The following is a 12,501-nucleotide window of genomic DNA, read 5'->3' on the forward strand; positions in this document are numbered from 1 at the left end:
ACTGATGGACCTCTGCTCCATGGGTTTCTCCAATCTCTTCTTGAAGCTGTCTGTGCTTGTGACTGCCACCACTTCGTGTGGCGGTTCAGGGAGAATAGTTCCCTGTCCAGACAGAATGGTTGCCAGTCCAGGACTGGCACCTGGCTGGAACTTTGGTGTGTGGAGGGGAAAATGCAAATAGGCATTGTGCCCATGCCACGACACCCCTTCACTTCTGGTGGAACCTGGATGTGACCTCATCATGGTGGCGTGACACTCTAGGATTCCGCTAGAACTCTGTGGTTTTACCAAGTGGCACTGGACTCCTCTTTCAGAAACAGGAGGTGCCGTCCGGCATGACTGATCTTCAGGATACTGTGGCCCTTGTTTGAGGACTATACCACCTCAGGCGTGTTTGGTGGCCGGTGAAACAGGCGCTTCTGTGATCCAAGGGTTATGGAGTGGTATGTCATTGAGGCCTAGGGATGCTGGGCCTTCTACTTTTAAAAGCCAGGAATACAGTGACACAACCGTGGGCAAGCCTACACGTTCCCCAGAACTTTTTGTCAGGCCAGATGTTACAAAATTAAGGGGGGGGAACCTCCCCAGTGTTCCACCAGGTGGAGCTGTCTCAGAAAAAAGACCAGACCTTTGGAAAAGGCAGAGATCTTGTTATGTACCCTTGAACAGAATCCTCACAGTCGGGCTTAGAGGTCTACTCTTTCTCCTTGGCCCGGTTTTCCCTCGGATGCCCGTGGCCCCGCCCCCAGCATGCCCGGTGTGGTTGCGTCACTTCCGGGTGACGTGCACGTCACTTACTTTGGGGGTGGGGTACTTTGGGGGTGCCCCTGGACTCTGGACTCTAAATTTTTTCCACTGCTCTTAAACTGTTAGAGGTGGAAACGCCTCGTGCGCCTGTCCTCCATTAACGCGGGCTTTGCTTTTCCCCCTTAGAACTCTGCATGACCTCCAACCTCAAAGGGCAGACCGTGCCCTCGCGTGAGTGCCACCATTTTGGATTCTGGTACAAGACGGGTCATCCGGTGGTGCTTTGCGTAAGTTGCCCGCAGTCTCTGACCACGGAGAGCCGTCCCCTCGGCTTCAAAGGCCGGCCGAAACCCCCAGTTCAAATTCCTTCCATTTCGAGGCTTTGAGTCATAATGAAGCAGGCCAGAGCTGGGCAGCTGTTCGGGGAGGAGGAGGTAGAAGAGTAACCAGTGCTACTTCCAGTCATCATGGGTGGTTAGCTGTTTGAGGACCTAGCCCCCCCCCCCATTTTTCTCAGCCCCCTTTAACAGCACCATTCACGGTAGAGTTACAGCATTCTAAATGTAGATTCAGGCGGGGCAGCCGTTGTTGGTCTGAAGCAGCAGAACCAAGTTTGTGTCCAGGGGCACCTTTAAGACCAACAAAGTTTTATTCTGGGTATACGTTTTCGTGTGCAGGCACACTTCTTCAGAGACAGTGAAACAGGCTTCCTTAAGCCTTACATGGGGAGGTTTAGTTGCCCAGAAGGGCTTAGTTAGAGTCAAGATGCATAAGTAACTGCGTGAGATGTATAGCTGAGATTGGATTAGAGCCGTTGGTAAGACCTGTGGATAGCAGCAGATTAGCATATAGATAGTAAAAGAGTTTACAACAGATGTGAGACCTAAGTTTGAGTCCGGTGGCTCCTTTAAGACCAACAAAGTTTAATTCGGGGAAGAAGTAGAAGAAGTAGAAGGAGGAGGAGGAGATTGGATTTATACCCCACCCTTCACTACCTGAAGGAGTCTCAGAGCAGCTTACAATCTCCTTCCCTGTGAGGTAGGTGGGGCTAAGAGAGCCCTCTCGAGGACTGCCCTTGAGAGAAGAGCTCTGAAAGAATTTGTGACTGACCCAAGGTCACACCAGCAGCTGCATGTGGAGGAGTGGGGCATCCAACCCGGTTCTCCCAGATTAGAGCCCACGCTCTTCACCTCTACACCAAACTAGCTCTCATGTGTGCATGCGCACTTCTTCAGGTCCATCGAAACAGACTTCCTCAAGCCTTACGTATAAGTAGAGAGAGGGTGGGTGCCTGCTTTTGTGTGCATGCACACTTCATCAGATCTGAAGAAGTGTTGCATGCACACGAAAGCTTATACCCAGAGCTAAACTTTGTTGGTCTTAAAGGTGCCCACTGGAATCAACCCCTTCTAAGTATGCGGGCTTCAATGGACCTAGACAGGACCTAGAAGGGGAAAACAGTGTCATGAGGCTGTTTGACCTGCTGGGGGCACTAGAGTTCCCTACCCTGAGCTGGGAAATTCCAGGAGATTTGGGGGCGGAGCTCAGGGAGGGCTGGCCTTGGGGCTGAACTTCGGCAGCACTTGAAGGGTCGACTCGATGAGCAGCCGCCTTCTGAGCTCTGTCATCGGGATCAGTTGCAATTCCCAGAGGTCTCCAGGTCCCACCTGGAGGCTGATGACACTAACCACGACGAGCGTCTCTCTGTGATTGTCACTGGCAGGAGAGCATTAGAATCAGTGTTCCCTCGAAGCCGAGTTAGTGTGAGCTAGCTCACAGTTTTTTTAGCCTCCGGCTCACACATTTTTGTCTCAGCTCAGGAAGGGAAGGGCTCCAGAGCAAGCTGATTTTATGCCGTCGCCCAATCACCTGCTCACAACTTTAATGCTGGTAGCTCAAAAAGTAGAGTTTTTGCTCTCAGGACTCCACAGCTTAGAGGGAGCATTGATTGGGATTGTATTCATGCAGGGTGAATTGGGAGGGGCTGTGGCTCAGTGGTAGAGCATCTGTTTGGCATGCGGAAGGTCCCACGTTCAATCCCCGGCATCTCCAGTTAAATGGACCAGGCAGGAGGGGATGGGAAAGACCTCCGCCTGAGACCCCGGAGCGCTGTCAAGAGAGGCCGTGGCTCAGTGGAAGAGCCTCTGCTTGGCATGCAGAAGGTCCCAGGTTCAGTCGCCGGCATCTCCAGTTAAAAAGGACTAGGCAGGAGGTGATGGGAAAGACCTCCGCCTGAGACCCTGGAGAGCTGTAGAGAGGGGCTGTGGCTAAGTGGCAGAGCCTCTGCTTGGCATGCAGAAGGTCCCAGGTTCAGTCCCCGGCATCTCCAGTTAAAAAGGACCAGGCAGGAGGTGATGGGAAAGACCTCCGCCTGAGACCCTGGAGAGCTGTAGAGAGGGGCTGTGGCTAAGTGGCAGAGCCTCTGCTTGGCACCTCAATGGACTGATGGTCTGATTCAGTATAAGGCAGCTTTAGATGTGTTCATGTGTGATCAGTCCCCTGTCCAAACAGGGTAGCATGATACAGTGTGCCCCAGAATCCTTTGTGGCATGCAAGGATTCTTGCAGATGGCTCAGGCATTCTTTGGCTGATAGATTTATGTTGAACACGCCCTTTGACAGCCCCCCAAGAAAGCTCTAGGCTGGTGAAGGCCCATCTTCTGGAAAGCAGCTTTTGATGCCGCTTCCTCCCCCCCCATTTGTTTCTAAACAGACTGACGATAAAGGTGTTTTCGCGACGGACCTCTCTCAGGAGTACCAGCTGGTCGCTGATACGTTTCAGCTGTCCAAAGCGCAGATGTGGGACCTCTCCTACGACGCCATCGACTACATTTTTGCTGGCGCCCACACCAAGGCAGAGCTGAAGGAAAAGTGGAACAAACTGAAACCGTCTCTGCTTAGTCAGAACGTCGAGGACCGGTGAACCCATGGCGTGTTCTGTGTAGACGGCACTTTTAGACCTAGTTGGTACATTCTGTGGAATTACTCTGTGAAGATGGGCTGCTTCACACCATACCATATCAGCCTGCACTGGCGTGGTGAATTGTTAGGATATTATTTTTTCTTCCATTTCTCTCACAAAACCCCCGCATGCAGAAAGCCAGCACGTCAGGGAGAAGGCGGGGTGGCGCCCTTTTCCTTGACATGCTAGGTTTCTGTTGCAGGGAGTTAAAAATATAGGTGAGCTGCTGTCCAAAATAGGTATAGTCCAGGAAATTTTTTTTGTGTTTTAATATTGTTGAAGAGATAAACTGATCCTAAAATTAGTCTTGCTCTGGTCTGTCATGGAAGCTCGCCGGGTGACCCAGGGCCGGTTGCATGCTCTCAGCCTAACCTACCTCGCAGGGTGTCTGTTGTGGGGAGAAGAAGAAAAAGGAGATTGTAAGCCGCTCTGAGACTCCGAGTGAAGGGCAGGGTATGAATCCAACTCTTCTTCTTCTAGCTGAGGGTGTGCGACCTGCACAGGGTCACCCAGCAAGCTTCCATCAGAGTCAGAATTCAAACTCAGGTCTCCTGCCTCTTTCCTCAGAGCGGCTTCCGTGCTTCCCCTGTGCCCCATTTCATCCTCACAACAACCCTGCGAGGTAGCCGAGGCTGAGAGTGCGCAGCTGGGCCAAGGTCACCCAACAAGCTTCCATCAGGGTAGAGTGGGGTTTTAAACCCAGGTCTCCCAAGATCCTAGGCCAACACTCTAACCACTACGCCACACCGGGTCTCCAATTCCAAGCCAGGCCCCTGTTTGTAGCAGCCACCCGTGCCGAGCCGTTTAACTTTCAGAGCCTTGCTTTGCAGTTTGGCTGACCTCCGGAAGGCACTGCATGGAGAGATTCTCTCTCTTTTTGTTTTAGAAAGCGACACGTTACCCTAAACTGAATTCAGAGGAGGGCTCTCGTTTTGTTTCTTGTAGGTGGTTTATTGGCGCGCGGAACGCCTCAGTTCTTGGCCCGCATTTCCTCCTCTTTGCTTCTTGCGTTTAGCTGGTCCAGAGCCAGAGTCGGTCACACACTGCGGAAGACAAGAGGAGGAGAGAGGCGTGAAATCGCCCTGTTTTGGAGGGGCCACAGATCATTCGCCCCAAACTTGGTGGTCTAGGTTAGCTGGATCTCATCGGATCTCGGAAGCTAAGCCGGGTCGGCCTTGGTTAGTAATCGGATGGGAGACCACCAAGGAAGTCCAGGGTTGCTACGCAGAGGAAGGCGACGGCTAACCGCCTCTGTTTGCCTCTGCCCTGCCCTGCCCTGGATGGCCTAGGCTGGCCTATTACATCTCTGAAGCAGGGTCAGCTGTGATTAGTACCTGGATGAGAGACCACCAAGGGAGTCCAGGGTTGCTACGCAGAGGAAGGCGACGGCAACCCCGCCTCTGTTTCCCTGCCCTGACCTGGATGGCCCAGGCTACCCCGATCTCATCATATCTCAGAGGCTAAGCAGGGTCAGCCCTGGATAGTATTTGGATGAGAGACCAACCAAGGAAGCCCAGGGTTGCTATGCAGAGGCAGGCAATGACAGACCACGTCTGTTCCCCTGCCCTGACCTGGATGGCCCAGGCTAGCCTGATCTCGTCAGATCTCGGAAGCGAAGCAGGGTCAGATCTAGCTGGTATGTGGATGGGTAGACCGCCGAGAATGCCCGGGGCTGCTACGCAGAGGCAGGCAGTGGCAAACCACCTCTGAGCATCCCTTGCTTTGAAAACCCTACGGGGTCACCATAAGTTGGGAGCTCCGGATTTTGTCCAATGGAGACCGACCTTGGGCAATAGAGAAGTTGTTTGGCACATCATTCACCCCTGCAAGTTGTCACTGGATGTGACAGGGGATGTACACAGGCATGATCCAGTGCCATATAATCCGCTATGCAGAGGCAGGCAATGACAGACCACGTCTGTTCCCCTGCCCTGACCTGGATGGCCCAGGCTAGCCTGATCTCGTCAGATCTCGGAAGCGAAGCAGGGTCAGATCTAGCTGGTATGTGGATGGGTAGACCGCCGAGAATGCCCGGGGCTGCTACGCAGAGGCAGGCAGTGGCAAACCACCTCTGAGCATCCCTTGCTTTGAAAACCCTACGGGGTCACCATAAATTGGGAGCTCCGGATTTTGTCCAACGGAGACCGACCTTGGGTAATAGGGAAGTTGCTTGGCACATCATTCACCCCTGCAAGTTGTCACTGGATGTGACGGGATGTACACAGGGGTGATCCAGTGCCACATAATCCGGCGGGGCTGTGGCTCAGTGGAAGAGCCTCTGCTTGGCATGCAGAAGGTCCCAGGTTCAATCCCTGGTGGTGTCTCCACTTCAAAAAAGACCAGTCAGGAGGTGATGGGAAAGACCTCAGCATGAGACCCCGGAGAGCTGTAAAGAGGGGCTGTGGCTGAGTGGCAGAGCCTCTGCTTGGCATGCAGAAGGCCCCAGGTTCAATCCCTGGCATCTCCAGTTAAAAGGACCAGGCAGGAGGTGATGGGAAAGACCTCCACCTGAGACCCTGGAGAGCTGTAAGGAGAGGCCGTGGCTCAGTGGAAGAGCCTCTGCTTGGCATGCAGAAGGCCCCAGGTTCAATCCCTGGCATCTCCAGTTAAAAGGACCAGGCAGGAGGTGATGGGAAAGACCTCTGCCTGAGACCCTGGAGAGCTGTAAAGAGGGGCCGTGGCTCAGTGGAAGAGCATCTGCTGGGCATGCAGACGGCCGGAGGTTCAATCCCCGCCGGCATCTCCAGTTGAAAGGAACAGGCAGAAAGTAATGTGAAAGACCTCAACCTGAGACCCTGGACAGCAGCTGCCAGCCTGAGTAGACAACACTGACCTTGATGGACCAAGGAGGTCTGATTGAGTAGAAGGCAGCTTCCTTTTTTAAAAAAGGGGCCGTGGCTCAGTAGCGGAGCCTCTGCCTGGCATGCGGAAGGTCCCAGGTTCTATCCTCGGCATTTCCAGTTAAAAAGAACCAAGCAGAAGGTGATGTCAAAAGACCCCAACCGGAGACCCTGGAGAGCGACTGCCGGCCTGAGTAGATAACACTGACCCCCCGATGGACCAAGGCAGCTTCATGATATCTGATCCGTTATCTAAAAGCGGCAGGATCGGAAGAGGGGCCTCGAGGAAGAAGGCCACAAGAAAGGCCAGCCACTGACCGAAGGGCTTTCCCGCCGTTCTCCAGGGTTTGATGGAATTCACCACGTTGACGTAGTTGATCCACTTCTCCTCCCACAAAGGACCGGACGCTGCAAAGCCAAAACCCAAAATGGAAAATTAAAAGTTCGCCTGATTTTCTAGCTACAGACCGAACAACAGAAACAGATGCGCGATATCCTCCCTGCAAGGGATCCCGAACGTGGCATTCTTGACTTCCATGTTCTCCTCACAAAAAGAGTGTGAGGTGGGTCAGGGAGAGAGACAAAGAGTAAGGCTGCGGTCAGACACGCTAAGTAATCCACTTCCAATTCTCTTTCAGGGTACTTTCCAACTGTGTGAACGGGCAAAATCCAGTTGGAAAGTGCACTGAAAGAGGATTGTAAGTGGATTATTTACTCTGTCTGACCACAGCCATAGAGTCAACTTTAGTGGGGATTTGAGCAAGACCCTCTCTGACATTCTGCCAGTTTGGTGTAGTGGTTCAGAGCGGCGCTCTAATCTGGAAGAACCGGGTTTGATCCCCTGCTCCTCCCCATGCAGCTGCGGGTGTGACCTTGGGTCAGTCACAAGTTCTCTCAGAGCTGTTCTCTCAGGAGCAGTCCTCAAAAGAGCTCTCTCAGCCCCGCCTGCCTCACAGGGTGTCTGTTGTGGGGAGGGGAAGGGAGAAGAGATTGTAAGACGCTCTGAGACTCCGAGTGAAGGGCGGGGTAGTTTAGTTTTATTATTACGGTCTTAAGACCAGCATACAATACAAACATAGTATATAAAAAAGGAAGAAAACAGAGATAATATACAGAATAAAATCTAAATTTGCAACTCCCGCAATCTAAGAATCAATACACGAAACTCAGCAACTGAATGTGTAATCTCTGCATTCTTATCTGATAGAAGCCAGTGAAATCTTGCTTTGTTCGTATTGATTTTACCGGAAGGGCGGGGTATAAATCCAATTTCTTCTTCTTCTTCTTCTTCTAATGGCTGGAAGATGGGATTGTGGCAGCTGTAGTTTTGAATGAGAGTCGCTGTGGGTCTTGGGTTCAAATCCCTGCTTCCCACAATGCTTGGGCCAGTCTCACACTCAGCATGAAAAACCTCACAAAGCTGACCCATGCACACTTCCCCGAACTCTTGGAAGAGGAAGAGCAGGATAACAGAGAACGCATCTTTTCACAAAATCCTGCACTTTCTATTGTATCTGTAAATTGCAGCAGTAGACCTCTTCCAATAATCAAAGCGACGACCTCTTGAAAGCACCCTTCAGTTCCAAAGCTTCTCTTACCTGAGGTGTGTCTCAGATCAATAATCATGCCTCCCCGGTGTTTGATGCATTCTCTCATGTAGCCACGATTGTCCACAATCTTTAAGAACGCAAAAATAAAATTAGCAGCATTGGAGAGCAGAAGGTGAGGCCAGAACAGATATTCGGAGACAGCAGTTGAAAGAGGAAGGGGGCCGTGGCTCAGCGGTAGAGCCTCTGCTTGGCATGCAGAAGGTCCCAGGTTCAATCCTCGGCATCTCCAGTTAAAAAGGACCAGGAAGGAGGTGATGGGAAAGACCTCCGCCTGAGACCCTGGAGAGGTGTAAAGAGGTGGTGGAGCCTCTGCTTGGCTTGCAGAAGGTCCCAGGTTCAATCCTCGGCATCTCCAGTTAAAAAGGACCAGGCAGGAGGTGATGTGAAAGACCTCAACCTGAGACCCTGGAGAGCAGCTGCCAGTCTGAGTAGACAATACTGGACTTGATAGACCGGTGGTCAGACTCAGTAAAAGGCAACTTCCCCTTTGGGGAGGGGAGGGGCTGTGGCTCAGTGGTATAAGCTCTGCCTGCCCGTCTGCGTAGACAAGACTGAACTTGATGGACCAATTGTCTGATTCAGCGTGGGGCAGCTTCATGTGTTCATGTGATTTGACCTTCCCAAGGGTCTTTGTCGCTTCATCCGAACATTTTGAGATGGGCAATATTGATTGCTAATGGTAGCTCAATAAAACTAGTTTTAAAATGTACCCTGAAACCCCTATGATTTATAGAATAGAGTTGGAAGGGACCTGCAGGGTCATCTAGTCCAACCCCCTACACAATGCAGGTAATTCAGAAATACCCCCCCACACACACACACAGTGACCCCTGCTGCATGCGCAGAAGACGGCAAAACCCTCCAGGATCCCTGGCCAAACTGGCCGAGAGAACAATTGCTTCCTGACCCCAAAGTGGTGATCGGCATTTCCACTGGGCATGTGAGAAAGGGCCACGAGAACTAAACACGAATGCAACCCTTAACCTGCCCTCCCTCTCACGATCTGCCTAAGTTCACAGAATCCACATGGCTGTCCGATGGCCATCTGGCCTCTGCTTCAAAACCTCCAAAGCAGGGGAGCCCACCACCTCCTGAAGAAGCCTGTTCACCTAGCCACCAAAGCTGAGCCTGCTTGGAAAGATCTTGAGATCTAGCAGCTTTTCCGGAAGTCTTGATGGCCCATCGAGACGGCACCATCACCACCAGTTACAAAGTTGTGCAGCCGGAAACTTGCCCATCACAAAATAAGTGGGGAGCGGTGGCACAGGGGATTTATCCTCTGGTTAAACATCTGAGCTGAACAGTACTGCTGTCAGTTCAAGCCCCGCACTGGTGTGAGCTACCAGCCGTGTCCCCAGCTCGCCGTCCACCTAGCTGTTTGCAAGCTTCGGCGAGTAGATAAAATGGGTACCACTCCTTAGAGAGGGTGGGCACACTTAACCCCCCTGGTGGGAAGGGTTAGCCAACAAATGGAAAGTCTGCGCGTAAGATCAAAAAAGCCGAGAGAGATCTACACAGCATCAAAGAAAAAGACTGCAATGGGCCATTCCGGCCAGACGGTGGCAGTGGTGCGCTGCGACTGAGAAAAATGCTGACGACATCAAGCGACGCCAACTAAGAATGCTGCCAGAACACATCTGATGCTTACAGCTGACCAAACTCCCTGTCGACTGCGAAGTGTGTGTGATTAAAAATGATATATGTTGTCCTCCCTTACCCCCATCATTGTTAGTCCCGTGTCAACACATGAGTAACTGTAAATCGCTCAGAGCTGGCAGCTCTGCAAGGATTGAGCGATCAATAAATTGAAAGAAAGATGATTATTATTATTTGTGAAGATACTGCCATCCCCCCCTCCCCCGGCATTCAGAAGGGGTCGAAAAATTTCCGGTAGGACAGTCCCTGCACCTTGTGGCGGGGTTTTGTTGTGCCCGCCCCATGCAGATACACTCACAAGATTTGATCTTCACGCAGCCTTATCCTGAGCTCCATCAAATAGTCTAGCCATAGGGGCTGCCAATCTCCAGGGCTGGCCAGGAGATCTGGAATTAGAACTGATCTCCAGACCACAGAGATCAGGAGAAAATGGCCGCTCTGGAGAGTGAACTCTGTAGTATTATAATCTGCTGAGCTCCATCTCGTCTCCAAACCCCACCCTCCTCAGATCAGAGAATCACACAGAGTTGGAAGGGGACCACAGAGGTCATCTAGTCCAGCCCCCTGCTCAATGCAGAATCAGCCTAAAGCATCCCTGACAAGGGTTTGTCCAGCCGCTGCTTGAAGATGGCCAGGGAGGGGGAGCCCACCACTTCCCTAGGCAGCCCATTCCACTATTGCACAACTCTTACCGTAAAAAAAGTTCTTCCTAAGAACCAGTGGGTCCCTTCCCACCCTTAAACCCATTGTGAGTCCTCTCCTCTGCTGCCAACAGGAACAGCTTCCCTGCCCTCCTCTGAGTGACAGCTCTTCAAATCCTTCGAGAGAGCAGTCTCCAGGAATTTCCCAACCCAGAGCTGGCAACCCTATCTAGTCCCAAAGTGGCACACACTTCATCACAACAACATAACGGAAGGAGAAAGCTGTACTTACTGGGCTAGGAATGTACAGGCTGGCTGGTTTATTACAGCTGTAATCGGGGGAGACGGCATACGGAGGCACGACAGCCCTGTGGGAGACACAACAGAAGGTGAACAAAGCCTCTGAAGCTGTTGGAGGAGGAGGAGATTGGATTTATACCCCATGGCCCTTCACTACCCAAAGGAGTCTCAGAGCGGCTGACAAACCCCTTTCCCTTCCCCTCCCCACAACAGACACCCTGTGAGGTAGGTGAGGGCCGAGAGCGCTCTGGCAGAAACTGCTCAAGGACAGCTCTTATCAGAACTATGGCTTGCCCGAGGTTATCCAGCCAGGTGTGAGTGGAGGAGTGGGGGAATCAAACCCGGGTCTCCCAGATTAGAGTCTCCGCACACTTAACCACTACACCAAACCACTACACCAAATAGAGGTGATTGGCTATTGCCTGCCTCTGCGTAGCCTTGGACCTCCTTGGTCGTCTTTCTCTGTCCCTGGGAAGCTACCCCTCCAAAACAGTACATTGACTTCAACAGATCCAAGACAACGTTCAGGCTTCTGAGTTTCCTTTCTGCTAGAAAGGAGGACCACGGTACAAATCCATCGCATCTAATCATCCAAAGACTGAACGTTGATGATGAATGTTCGTATGGAAATGCTGCAGATCGCGTGTGTCGCCCTTACCGATGGGAAAAAGCCATGTTGTGGTCGTCCTGGGTCTTGGCTGGTCCCAGACTGGACTGTTCTGAGAGGGGGGTTTTTTTACTCCAGAAATATTAGCAATGATCTCACAATGGCCCATGTCCGAAGGCCATTGGCCGGTTCAGTGCATGACATCATGCATGACATCATCTGCCCTGTGATGTGGGGGCGCATTATGAGCTAGAAGTTTAACAAATTGCGGGTCGCTCCTCGTGATGTTGCAGAAAAAACAGCACTCTCTTGGTTACGCTTTACTGCCGGGTCCCACTTGGAGCATTGTAGAGAAATGGTTGTGCATTGAATTCTGGGACAGATTGGCTTTTGAACGGACACCTTGGAAGGATCTGCATGCCTTCAGGGTTAACAAAGGCCCAAACAGATCGAGGGCATGCACACCTGGTGCCAGGGAGGCGGGGATGTAGCTCAGTGGGGGAACATCCATTTGGTATGCAGAAGGTCCCCGGTTCAATCCCTGGCATCTCCAGTTGAAAGGGTCATAGAATCATAGAGTTGGAAGGTACCTCCAGGGTCATCTGGTCCAACCCCCTGCACAATGCAGGAAATTCACAAATACCTCCCCCTCCACACCCCCAGTGACCCCCTGTTCCATGCCCAGAAGATGACAGGAAAACCTCCAGGATCTCCAGGCAAACCGGCCTGGAGAAAAATTCCTTCCTGGCCCCAAAGTGGCGATTGGCATTTCCCCGGGCATATGAAAAATGGAAAAGAACTGTGACAATTTAGCGCTTAATAATATATTTATAAATCATAATATACAATAACAGAAATGTAAATAGAAATAGTGAATGTAGTAGACGGTGGTCTCCGGAATGATGTGCCGTTTCGAAGATGATCTTCTGAACAAGGAGGTGTACATAAACTGTCCTTCAACAATTCATATCTCTTGGTGACGTATTGACAATATACTGTAGATTCACTTCATCATAAAGCTATGCTTACAGCTATGTTCTTCAATGGGCTATGGTTGCTGAATGCCCGGGGAAAGTTTATGTACACCTCCTTGTGTACACCTCCTTGTTCAGAAGAAGATCATCTTCGAAACGGCACAT

At 51.6% G+C, this 12,501-nt stretch overlaps 1 protein-coding gene across 1 annotated transcript; it reads left to right on the plus strand.

Annotated features, from left to right (window-relative positions):
- Nucleotides 1-938: 938 nt before the first annotated feature.
- On the plus strand, nt 939-4,035 carry LOC107117866 (adenosine deaminase-like protein). Its single transcript, XM_015420029.1, has 2 exons — nt 939-1,034; nt 3,460-4,035. Exons 1-2 carry the CDS (start codon nt 942-944, stop codon nt 3,667-3,669), a joined length of 303 nt encoding a protein of 100 aa, XP_015275515.1. The 5' UTR covers nt 939-941; the 3' UTR covers nt 3,670-4,035.
- The last annotated feature ends 8,466 nt before the right edge of the window (nt 4,036-12,501 follow it).

This window comes from Gekko japonicus, unplaced genomic scaffold (genome assembly GCF_001447785.1).
Source record: "Gekko japonicus isolate JY-2015 unplaced genomic scaffold, Gekko_japonicus_V1.1 scaffold6714, whole genome shotgun sequence".
Taxonomy (NCBI): Eukaryota; Metazoa; Chordata; class Lepidosauria; order Squamata; family Gekkonidae; genus Gekko; species Gekko japonicus.

Coding starts and splice junctions, on each gene's coding strand:
- LOC107117866 (XM_015420029.1), top strand. CDS start 942: ATGACCTCCAACCTCAAAGGGCAGACCGTGCCCTCGCGTGAGTGCCAC. Junction 1,035..3,459: donor GTCATCCGGTGGTGCTTTGC/GTAAGTTGCCCG, acceptor GTTTCTAAACAG/ACTGACGATAAAGGTGTTTT.